Genomic DNA, 11,820 nt, shown 5'->3' with positions numbered 1-11,820 from the left:
CATACAGCAGTGAAATTTGGTCACATAAAACCTTTATTAGAACTTCAAACAATATTTACAAAACGAGTATACAAAACACTTTTAGAACGGAATATTAGGACTAAAGTGAAAAAAAAAAGTTTCAAAAAACATCATCTTACATCAGATTGAGATGGTTACAACTTGTGGTTGACACAAACATACCAAAGTAACAATTCAGAATTTATTAAATTTAACCAGGAATGAATATGGGCGATGGCAGGTACCATCGTGGTTTCCAAACGACCAAAACTTCAATCATAATCATATGATAATGGAAGACTTAATTCATTATACATCACAACACCATCATCAGCTCTCACACAATCAATTCAGCTTGTTATGAACATCATAGCTCTCCTTGACTGCCACAAAAAGAGTGTTGGAACATCTTGTAAAAATAACTAAAACAGCTAAAACTAAGGCAAGCTAGAGGAGAAAATTCAGTCCTGAGGAAAAGGGCGCAGGTAGTGCAAGGGACTACAGAGACCAGAGGGACGTACTACTGAGCTTCATCCTCTGGACAGGAGTGCCATGTCAGTCTTTCCTCGTAGAAGGTAATGACCACCTGTGGGCAGCGTGTGTTGGCCTCGCGGGCCGGAACCAAGTCTGCTTCATCTGAATCTTTCCTGCAGCAAGAGAAGAGGGATGTTATAGCAACCGTGGACCACTGCCCAGACTACTCGTTTCCCCCCTTATGTTAGAGGTTACTTTACACAAACATGACTTTTCTATTGCATGTGGAACTTTTTACTTGTCTTTGAGGGGTAAAAAAAAGCCATATTATCATAAATTAAAATGACTTTACTAGTAGGAATATTAAATGGCTTAATGCACCAGATGGACAAATATTTTTTAACCATTACTCACCATTTCATCAAGAACATCAATTCCCCGCTGCTGTCTGTTGCACCGATTATCCTTTCTGGTTCGAGGTTCCTTGCAAATCCTCGTGGTTTCTCAGCCTATAAGTGGTGAGAACAAAAAAAAAAAAATTTAGCCTATAAAAACAAACTTGTGAACAGATGAGTGTAAATTTTGACATAATCATCTGATTCTGGGGTCAGTAGGTGCTCCATTTTAATAAAAATACAAATCATCGTTACATATGTCAACCATAGCAACTGCTGTTTAAAACATTTGGGATGGACTGAGCGGCCTGTAATATGGTCTATCATCGTCTGAATTTTGAGTAACTGTCCTCAAGTGAGGGATTCAAAAAGGTGTCAGGTAAAATGATGACAGTTGTAAAGGCATATGAAACTACAGTGTATTCACCACATCTTTCTTTTTGGCTGCAGTTTCAGGCTCGTCTGTTGACGCCTTCCTCTTCACAGGAGCCGGTTTCTCCTTTACTTCCTTCTGTGCTTCCAGAAACGCTGAGATCAACTCCGGGCAATCCAGGTTCTCCTCTGGCTCCCAAGTATTGTCAGCACTGAACGAGCAGGAACAGGATCAGCATTTGCATTTCTAAACATCCCTTAACATTGATTTCCACCCTTAAAGCTACAAAAAGACAATATAAACTTTTGAAAACTAGTTTGCATGTAGAACCCGCAGGAACCTAATGCAACCAAAATGACTATGGACAAAAGCACAGCACCACCCCATACCAGGGAAGCACTTCCAGCTCAGCAGGCAGGGGTGCAGGTGTCCCACGCAACTCACTCTGTAAATCCTTTCCACTTCAAGAAGAACTCTACTTTTCCATTTACAAGACGTTGGTCCAGCACTTTTTCCACAACAAACTCTTCAGGTTCGTCCTGTGCATCCTGTGAATCCTTCTTAGGTTTGGTATTCTGCTTCTTTCCCATGTTGTGATCTAAAAACGAGAACATTGTGTTAGGACTTACAGATTTCTGCAATGCCACCCAAATAATTCACAATCCTGAAGAAGCAGCTCCTGTCCACATTAAATACACAAAACACAAGAAAAACACACGAGCAGCTTGTGCAAAAAATGATCCTCAGATAAATGGGCTATAAAGCAATTCACTATGGTAACTGCTATTGTCATTATGGAGTAACCGCGAGCATTTACCAACATGACAAAGCGTGCACATCAGTACTAGCTTAATGCTACTAACTAAATCAGAAAGGCGCCGTGTGAGACTACAGCGAAATAACGAAATGTAGTATAGCCGTCGTGCTACCTGCAGCTAATTTATTCAGGCCTGGATTACGCTGACTTAAAAGTGCCACCTGCAATGCTACGTTGATTCACACAAGAGGAACAAGGAAACAACAATGAGGACCACAGAAGTTAATGTTGTTACACTACCGCGTTAAAGCGAGAAAAAAAAGGTTAGCATCAAACACAAGACGAAAATAGCGCTCAAATAACCTTTAAAGGCCCAAATGATACGAGTAAACCCCACATTCTCCTTCGCGTAGCTAGCTGACAATAATGTAGCCGAAACAATGCAATACACACGTAAATCAAGTTACAATAAAGTGACGATGCAGCCGTTTTACTATAAGGATTTAATACTATACCACTGCTCCGGCGTTTCTGCACAAACTGCATTGTCTGCTACCTAAAATGCAATGCCCAACTTCGACGCCCGAGCTGCCTTATCTGGGTCAAGCGGTGAAATGTAGGTATTGCGTTATGTTGCGACGTAAATCAAGTTATTTCTGCGTAACGCTTTTCGGCTTGCTTAAAAAAACAACTGAAATTGGTTGAGTGATGTCTCCTTACCACGCGGTTCGTTTCCTCTATTTATCTCGTAACGTTGTATGCGACACTACTGTGCAGGCGCCAAAAGCTAATGGCTGGTCTCCTACGGCAGCCTGGTAGCAAAACACGCTTCGCTTTTTTTAAGATCAGAAGGCACACGCTTTATCAAGTCCGTAAAGAGCCTCATCACTGTTATTTTCCAGTTCATGACTTGGCTTTATGGTTTTTAACGTCAAAAAGATCAGATTAGATTGTGGATGCCCTGTTTATTATTCAGCAAGGGTACTTTCATATCCCTGAAACGGTGGTGCAAAAAAAGAGACACTAAAATAAAATAAAAATAAAAAAAACAGTATTTGTTTTTGTTTTGTTTGTGTTTTCTTTAATCAGAAAGAACCATATCTGCAAGAGCATTTTCAATTCCCTACGCAAATCATACTATCACCATTCAACAATCACCATGCAATCAAAAACATCTGCCCCCAGAAACAAAGGGAAAAAAACACAAAAAACACAGTTCGAAGTTTATAGAAACAGAAAAGTAAAATCTTTGTCAAACCAGAAAAATGAAATACAAATGTGAGGGACTAGGGGAAAAAATACTTCATGAGTCACACCATTAACTACTTTGTGCACCTCTCTCCATTTAACTCACTCACTCGCTGACTATATAAAGCGGAGAGACCATGAATAAGATGGCAACCTCTAAATACTTAATTCAACTCTTTCAGATAATCTCAAATACATAAAAAGCAACATCCAAACAACATTCAATCCTATTCAATAGAGTTGATTGTTTTTTTCTTTTTGTTTTTTTTAGATGGGATACTTTAGGTCCATTTAGGGCCATTTTAATGAGGGGAGTTGTAGTTTTGAGTGCACTTAAGTTCCCCTGAAAGGGTTTTTAAAAATGTTGCCAAAATCTATAACATAAACTAAGGCGTGAGGTAGAATATAACTTTGCCAAAACTCTTAAGTACGTGAAATGAAGGGATTAAGCCAAATTATGCTTGAAATCAATTATTCAATATTAATTTAAATTATAAAAGTGTAGCCTCTCAAAAACATTTTTGATATGATAATGTGCATCTGTGAATCATGTACACACACACAATAACAAAAACACTTATCAAATGCAAATTAAGGCCTAGTCAGTTTAATCATTGGTATACTGTATGTCATCAAGACATAGAGAAAGGAACACAATCTAGTTTTGTGGCATTTCAATTTATATTTCTAGTGAACAGTACACACTCAAACATCTGAAACTAATTTGTAAACTTTAGATATGTAATGTCCCAATATTCTTACCACTTTGAGATAAAGTTGCCATTATGAAAACAAAAAAAGATACTGCCTTTGACAGTCTCATGATGCATATATGCATTACAGGAACGTCGGAAAATTTAATAAATACAATCTTTTACCTCCAATTTGTACTGTATAGGTATACATTGAGAGGCAAAGCTACATAAAAACAAACAAACACAATCCTCCTCCACCATCGCCATCACGTAACTGTCACATCGCTGGCCATGTTGACTTTTAGACATGTCTGGTTGTCTATGCTTTTGTCAGTCTGTAAAAATGCTAAGATTCAATGACTTTATAATGTTAACAGGCACAAAAAGAAACCGGTAGCATCGCCTGTAGCTTAGCTGTTCCCTTAAATGCCCAGGGTGCTTTCTCCATCTTTAATAAGCAAAGGATGTCCAGTGTGTAAGCTACATTGTTCCCGTGAGAATTTTTATTTACAGAGAATTTTTATTTATTCGTGTTTGAGTTTCTTTCTTTTTTCTTTTTTTTTTTGCTTGTTTTTGTTTTTTGCAGCTTTTGCTGTTTCAGGCTCCCAACAGCGGTGAATCCACACACACTTTAACAAAAACAGAGATCCCAAAACCAGAGTCAGGCAAGAAAGTTCAGAGATATCCAAAAACCTAAAAAGCTTAAGTCTCAGCTGTAAATACTGCATCATTGCTTTTTCTCCTTCTTCCTTTTGTCCGTTTTGTTGCTGGTTGATGTGGAAACAGCAGGCCTTCTTACAGGCTGAACTACAACCCTCCCATTGGCCCCGCACTGCAGGGTGAATCGTTCTGGGTTTAGGGGCCGTCCGGAATCATCCCTCAGCCGGGCCAGGACATCTCTGGTGAGCTGCTCTATCTGCTGACCCACAGCGCCCATTGTCTTTGCTGTAAGCTGTTTCTCCCTCAGTAACCTGTCCCTCTGAGCTTGCAGCCTTTCCACCTCCTCCTGGAGCCCAGTGATGGCATCTAGTTTGCGCTTGCGGCAGTTTTGTGCTGCCAGTTTGTTCTTTCCCCTCCTGCGGATGTCCCTCAGGAGTGTCACCTGCTCAGGGGAGAAGCCGTGACCATCAAGGACCTCAAGAAACTCCTCCACAGGCATGTTGACAATCTGAAGGACAGAAAATGGAATGCACAGGGCACGGGCGCGCAGCTCATCCCGACTCAGCTCCCTGTCTTCTAAACTGGATGAGCCGTCATCATCGCTGAGAGGTTCCTCTTTGATGCCTTTACTGGGAAGTGTTACTGATGGTTGGTTGAAAAAAGCAGGAGATGAGTAGCTGTGGTCATGCCACACACTCTCACTCAGATCCACAGGTGACCACGTTGTAGTGTAGTCCATGATACCTTTAGGGGGGACTGAATCCACCTCGCTGCTGTAGCCTGTAGCTCCACACTCATCTTCACAGTATGAACTAGATGATGATGACATCTCAGAAGAGCCTGGATGAGTGAAGAGTTAATTTTTTTATTAGTATATATATACACACATACACCAACAATTTCTTTGCTCCACAAGTATATAAAAGATATTTAGCCCTTAAGCAAATGTATTAAAATGAACCAACCTGGGGAGACTGGACCTCCAGAGCTGCTCTCCAAGGAGAGACCGGAGTCTGAATCCAAGTCCTCGAGGACTTGTGGGTCGATGCTCTCCAAACCACTCAACAGCTGGCTGTCAATGGTGTCCAAGCCCTCCAAACCCAGTTGATTGATCTGGTCAAAAACTGCTTCATCCAGACAATCACCCAGTTCACTTTGTGATGACACATTGCTAGTTAAGTTACACACTGAGGCGAAGGGGAGGGCAGCCAGGCCCGTGGCCATCCCTGATGAAGCGTCTGATTGTGAGGAGCCAGTGGATTCCAAGCGAAACAGGGTCCTTTGCTGTTGGCTGACTGGCCTGGCGTCAGCTCTCTCCAATGTCACACCAAAGGCTCCAGCATTGGTTACCATGGCATCATGCAAACTGACATCCTGGCTGATGGCGCTGGTGATGTCTGTGTTGATGTCTGACAGACGGTCAGTAACAAGGGAATCCAACTCCTACACACAAAACGAACATTTCAGTTTACTCAATATAACATATACTGTAGACCATTATGGGGCACTGAAACTCTTTGTATTAACACATTGATAGTTCCTGGCTCATATGTCTGATTTACTCTTTACAAGCAGATATTAAGCCTTGTGTAAAAGTTATTATCAGGCACCTGAAATAAACATACACAGACAACTTACTTCAAGGTCTGTGACAGACAGCGAGAGTAAATTGCTCCAATGCTGGTCAATATCAGTGGTGGGGGGAGGGAGGTGTGCTGGATCAGACAGTGAAGTGATGCTCTCAAGCAGGCTCTAAAATAGACAAAAATGACAGTTAGTGGTATGTTTTGTTGACATCGTTATGACTCCAGAGTCAATTCAAGCTTTTGTGTCTGAGTTTAATTCATATCAAGTAAAAGATTAAAGATGACATATAAAATAAAGGAGGAACACCTGAAATTAAATAATTATATATGTACAGATTTTTAGGAACTGAAACTAAAAGTGGTTACTTGTGAGGTTTACAATTATTACTGTGCTTCACCATTCCTTTTCTTGTATATCACCAAACAGCACTGTCATCAGCAGAGTGGTGCACATTGAGTTAAGTTATGTGAAAATTAGATTTTCTGATTAAAAATAGGTAAAAAGTATTTTTCAACAAGAGCCATGTGACTGTAAATTTCATGAAAATGTGACATGTTTTATGATAAACTGCACAACACTGTGAATGTGGGGAAAAGGCAAATAGATGCAATTTGCAACACATTCAATTATATACAGCAGAGGCCACTAATAGGCGGACTGTGGTCCGGATCAGGGGCGGTTTTTGCTATGGGCAATGTGGGCAACAGCCCAGGGCGCAATCTACTTGGGGGCGCACGAGCGCTCTCAAAAAAAAAAAAAGAAAAAAAAAGTGCGTCCTCAAAGAAAAAAAAATCGCCAGTTTTCTTTAGACTAATACCGCTCATTTCCACATCAAGTTGGTGCAGTGGGCGATGAGGTGCCCCTACTATCACGTCAACTTGCTGCTGAGAGTCATGTATACAGGTTGTGTGTGTCAGAAGAAAAGGCAAAGGCGAGGGGGCGGGGGATCAACTTGCGACTGCAGAGGCTGTGAGCAGGTTGTGAGTGAGTCTCACTCTCAGAGGAAAAGCAAAGGGGGGAGGGGGGCGGGGGATAGACTGACCTGTGATGATTATGATCCCAGGCCACACAACACAAACTGCTGCTTCCAAATAAATAATAATACATTTATAAAATGAATACAGACCCGTTATAGCTACATGTAAGTTATTGGGTTATGTGAAAACGCAATAAATAAATAAATGAATAAAATGCCAAAAAAAAAAAAAAAAAAAAAAAGTTTCACATACTATATTTCATTTATTCACCTTATTTTTGTGTGGTGAAGGATTTGTGCAATTTACATTGGTGTTAACATACTACATGTAATTTATTTATCTTAATTTCTTTCTCTACTCTTGTTAACTTTTGTATTAAATAACATATGTAATAAAATAACATAAATAGTTCAATATTGTGCTTGTGGTCGGGGATGGTCGATGGTTGGTCCGCCCAGGGCGCAAAACTAGCCAGGACCGCCTCTGGTCTGGATCCAGACCCATACGCCGTCCTATCCGGACCCCGACCTGTAACTGATGAGATACTGAGGATTGTTACATTTTGTCCGAGCATTTCTATTTTAACGGGCGTGGCTTCTCCAGCTATTATGGTAAAAGTGGAGCTGCCCTTGGAAACTCACAGACCACTGTGCATAGCCAATACTCTCACGTGACGCTAATCAGCCAATCAAATCTGTGCATTTGGACATGTGGAGCGACTCGACTGTCAGTTAAATACACACAGAGTTTATGTGTTGTGATGTTTTGTTATAAAGTTATTAGATGTGAAATTAAATGTATGGTTTAAGTAAAAAGGGATTAGTTTTTATTTTTCTAAAACTAAGCACTTTAAGAAGCATAATCAAAGGCTTTCTGTAATCCACTTTATTTCAAAATGCCATCTTTATTTGATATAAGAAAAAAAAGTATCTTGTGCTTTTTCATTCTTATTCTTATGTATTTTATTATTCATTCGAATCTCCCAATTCGAGTGTAATTACTAATAAATGAATTCTACTGTATTTATTTGACAGTCTACAATCTACACACTAGCAGAGATCCTGATGTAACTACAATGCTACTTCAAGGTACTGAAAAAAATTATGATGTTCTGGACCTTCACTTGAGGAAATTTTCACAAACTAAACTTATATACCCTTGACATACAGCACTAATTGAAGACAACTCTGACCCTGCTCATACCTCTTGTTCCAGTGTGGAACTGTGAGCCAGCTGAGTGAGTGGGGCAGGTTCCTCCTCCTCTTTAACTTTGGCATCATTGTCCTGGTTAGGCAAAGACAGACAAATGGTGAGAAAGGGAACAATTGGTAAAATAAAATAATTGGTAATAATAGAATAAAATAGAATAATAAAAATAGAAGAGGGAAAGCGGAAAAACAGTCAATGTGTTCAAGGATTAGTTACATTTCTGTTTTGTTCTGACAGAGAAAACATTTGTTTTAATAAGCAGTCGTAAGTGTAGAAGGAAAAGAAACCCAATGAACTGATTGGGTCAACATTTAACTGTTTTTGTTATCCTGCCAACTGTGGTCAGTGCCATTTGGCACACATTAGCAATGTGTGAGCTGGTACATTTGTGTATGCAAGTGAAGTTTAAAGTATTTAATATATATATATATATATATATATGTATAAAACAGTAAGACTAACCGCCCTCAGAGATGATCTAACCTATCTAGTTGTAAGACATTTCCACAAGTGCAGCAATAAAGTAGGTTACCTGCTGTCTGCCATGTACATTCTTCATTCTCATCTCCACACTTAGGCAGAAAATTAGTTTCTATGCTTATGTGATATTAGAGGACGGCATATATACCTTTGCAGATCCTTACTTGTTCTGAAAGCAAAATGATTGCTGTATCTGATTTTACGTTAATGCTAAAGGCAAAAATATGACAAACTGTACTCTGCACCAACCCAGTTCTGTCTGAGCATGTCAACTTCTTCTGAAGCAGCTTTTCCAGCTTGATATGGCCCCGTCAATGTAGATAGTTACTAAGTTTTACTTTCAAATTTGACAGCTGTAGTTCTCTCCTTTTAAGCATTATACTTCCATAAAACAACATTTTGCCCTTCAAGCAGTAAAGCTATTACTTATTTTCTTTTACAAAAGATGGGGTGAAGAATAAAAGATGTGTCAACATCACATTATCCATGTGAACAAGAACCCTGGGAGGGGGTAGCATTCAAGTATGGACCACCACTTTTGTGTAAGCAAACAGGGTGTGGGTCTAAGCCTCACTTCTCCACCTCTCCAGGCCCACAGCTGGTGGTTGAGCCTGAAGAAAGGGGATATAGTTACACAATTGGCGACATCAACTGCCCTCAGGACATAACATCCACGAGGCAGCTGTTTAGCCTGAGCTAGAAAGACTGGATCACTCACTTGGAGAATTGAAGATAACAGTTTGGGTGTGATTTAAGTCTTGTAGCACTTGATGGAAGTCACATGTAACAGGTGAAAGCTACACTGAATATGAAAAAAACAGGTGTTTTTATGAAAGGTTTCAACAAAAACAACAACAGAGTGTGAGTGAACCCATATCTCTAGGCAAATGGTGGTTTTATAGCTGTGTTGTCACCCAATAGACTGGTCTTCTTAGAGTCTTATTTGTGAAGTTAGTTCTATTGTCCTAACTATTCAAAGGGGGCTTAGTGTGACAAGAAGAGTGACAGATGCAGTAGACAGTTGGCTGAAAACTGTACATCAGACACATGTGATGCTGTACATGACAGTCTGTATAACTAATGCTATGGATTAGATCAGACCAGTTCAGTGTTGTTAAAATGACTTGAATGTATGCATGTAAGCCCCTTTAAACTAAGTTGGAAAGCATTGCCAGACTTATCATGTTGCATGTTGTGGCACAGGCCTGATTGAGTCATACAAAGTGAAAGTGAGAGCAGATTTAAGATTTGGTAATAGATTAGGTTATCACATTGTTTTGCCCTGTTGACTGGTGCACCAGGAAATGTTACAACATAATAAGTAACTTGTTGGATAGAAACCCATTCTTGTATAACATGGATTAGTGATGCTAGTTAGCTAAGGGAAGCATTGGCTGTTCAGTTAACCAGTGAGGAAGTTGTGACACTACTTCATTAACTATTTTAGTTGGCCAAGCAACGTACCTGATCACATAGATTAGTTAGCAGTAAAGTCTGCTTAACTTTCTGTTAAATTGTACACACACACTTGCCTCTTTCAGAAACCCGCAGGCTCCAACGTTACAAGGCCCTTGTCCGACTTGAGGGGTTGTTTGGCACAGCTCTTGGCCACTGGGCAGGTGTTCACTGTCATCACTGGTTTCATACCCGGAGCTTTCCAGTCCTGGGTTAGTGTCAGTGCTGTCGTTGCTGGTTGAAGGATGCCCACAGTCAGCCTTGTCAGTGGCAGACACTTGGTGCACCAGCCATGCGTTCAACTGAGTGGGGAACCGCGGGGAGCCAAGAGCCCTCACTTCGTCTAGTAGCCGGCGACTTGCGAAGAAATAGTCCAACTCGGGACATTTTGGGTGCACGCTGTATCCGTCAAGAGTGTCTCTCAAATTATGAAAGGGTGTCTGGGTGTAGGCTGAGCTAGGACCCAAGTTAATCTCTATCAGAGGCGAATAATAGCCGCTTAAGTAGCTGTCGAGATCCACACGAACTCCAATCAAACTGAGCAAGATTGTCAATTGAATCAGGCCTTCTGTGAAGTATTTTTTAGCGATTTGCATTTTCTAAACACGTTTAGAGCTGCAGTTAATTGCGAAATCCTGACCTAACAGTTCCTCTTTCCCGTGTGGACAAAGGGGAAAAGCCTAACAAAAGAGCACGCCTTCCCCTGTCAGACAAAGAGGTCCGCCTGTGCCGGCGAAATCGTTGGATAGCTAACGTTATGCTAGCTGTTAGCCACCAGCTTTAATTACCAGTTAACGGAAAGCTCTTGGAACAAACATAGCGAAAACGCCGCCTTTCAATCCCTTGCAGCGGAGAAATGCTTCTTCCGTGGTATATAGCTATCAAAACCTCGCTAACTTTGCTAATTAAAGAGAAATAATAATATCGGTCAAGCTAAATGCTGTCACAGTAGAGTGCTGCTACTGAGGGAACTTCACTTCAGGATTTGCATAACTCATGCTGATTGGTCCACAGCTTTGACCGCAACAACACCTGATTGGACAAGAAGCATGACAGTTATATTCTTGGCCAATGAAAGCAAGAGACAGATGGTAACCACTTCCAGTTCCCACCCTGAACATAACTACACACATAATTTACACGAAAAACTGCAGAAATGAAACTGATATCACTAGTTCAGAAACACTATACCATACTTCGTTGGCCCAGTAACTTCTCACATCCAGAAGTTTATTGATTTCAAAGGGATTTCTGAGTAACGTACACTAGGTTGCAGTTCCGGGACGTTTGTGCTACTGACCTGCATTTGGACATGTTTGGCCTAGAGGTCTGTCTCTGAATTACACTTTGAACTTGTCTACTCTGACGCTGAACAGTAAAGAGGGAATGTCTTCAATCAAAATACCTCACCAATCGGACATCTGATACAAATTGGTTTATTTTTTTTTATCAAATAGGTCTCAGTAGACTTATTAGACTTTTCCAATTTTATGCTACTTTCAACTCCCAC

At 40.4% G+C, this 11,820-nt stretch overlaps 2 protein-coding genes across 3 annotated transcripts; both read right to left on the bottom strand.

Moving 5' to 3' along the window:
- On the bottom strand, window positions 1–2,812 carry cbx3a (chromobox homolog 3a (HP1 gamma homolog, Drosophila)). 2 transcript variants are annotated; one of them, XM_053334199.1, is made up of 5 exons: window positions 2,720–2,812; window positions 1,687–1,840; window positions 1,297–1,453; window positions 889–983; window positions 1–647 (listed from the first exon to the last, which is right to left on the bottom strand). In XM_053334199.1, exons 2-5 carry the CDS (start codon window positions 1,830–1,832, stop codon window positions 521–523), a joined length of 525 nt encoding a protein of 174 aa, XP_053190174.1. In that variant the 5' UTR covers window positions 1,833–1,840; window positions 2,720–2,812; the 3' UTR covers window positions 1–520. The 2 variants fall into 2 exon arrangements, with proteins under 2 accessions (XP_053190174.1, XP_053190173.1); XM_053334198.1 differs by lacking the exon at window positions 2,720–2,812 and adding an exon at window positions 2,515–2,686.
- Window positions 2,813–3,016: 204 nt separating this feature from the next.
- nfe2l3 (nfe2 like bZIP transcription factor 3) lies at window positions 3,017–11,263 on the bottom strand. The gene is made up of 5 exons (XM_053334607.1): window positions 10,388–11,263; window positions 8,370–8,450; window positions 6,241–6,354; window positions 5,568–6,045; window positions 3,017–5,442 (listed from the first exon to the last, which is right to left on the bottom strand). Exons 1-5 carry the CDS (start codon window positions 10,904–10,906, stop codon window positions 4,670–4,672), a joined length of 1,965 nt encoding a protein of 654 aa, XP_053190582.1. The 5' UTR covers window positions 10,907–11,263; the 3' UTR covers window positions 3,017–4,669.
- Window positions 11,264–11,820: the final 557 nt, after the last annotated feature.

The sequence above is a fragment of the Scomber japonicus genome, chromosome 15, assembly GCF_027409825.1.
Source record: "Scomber japonicus isolate fScoJap1 chromosome 15, fScoJap1.pri, whole genome shotgun sequence".
Classification (NCBI taxonomy): Eukaryota; Metazoa; Chordata; class Actinopteri; order Scombriformes; family Scombridae; genus Scomber; species Scomber japonicus.
Note: the sequence above shows the minus strand (reverse complement) of the source record. Positions and strands in the feature narration are given on the sequence as shown.

Excerpts from the sequence above, each read along its gene's own strand:
- nfe2l3 (XM_053334607.1), bottom strand. The coding sequence starts at position 10,906 with ATGCAAATCGCTAAAAAATACTTCACAGAAGGCCTGATTCAATTGACA. Across the intron at positions 8,451-10,387 it reads CCTGCGGGTTTCTGAAAGAG|GACAATGATGCCAAAGTTAA; the intron begins GCAAGTGTGTGT and ends TTGCCTAACCAG. Across the intron at positions 5,443-5,567 it reads TGGAGGTCCAGTCTCCCCAG|GCTCTTCTGAGATGTCATCA; the intron begins GTTGGTTCATTT and ends TCACTCATCCAG.
- cbx3a (XM_053334198.1), bottom strand. The coding sequence starts at position 2,545 with ATGCAGTTTGTGCAGAAACGCCGGAGCAGTG. Across the intron at positions 1,454-1,686 it reads AAGTGGAAAGGATTTACAGA|TGCTGACAATACTTGGGAGC; the intron begins GTGAGTTGCGTG and ends CTGCTCGTTCAG. Across the intron at positions 984-1,296 it reads CAGCCAAAAAGAAAGATGTG|GCTGAGAAACCACGAGGATT; the intron begins GTGAATACACTG and ends CACCACTTATAG.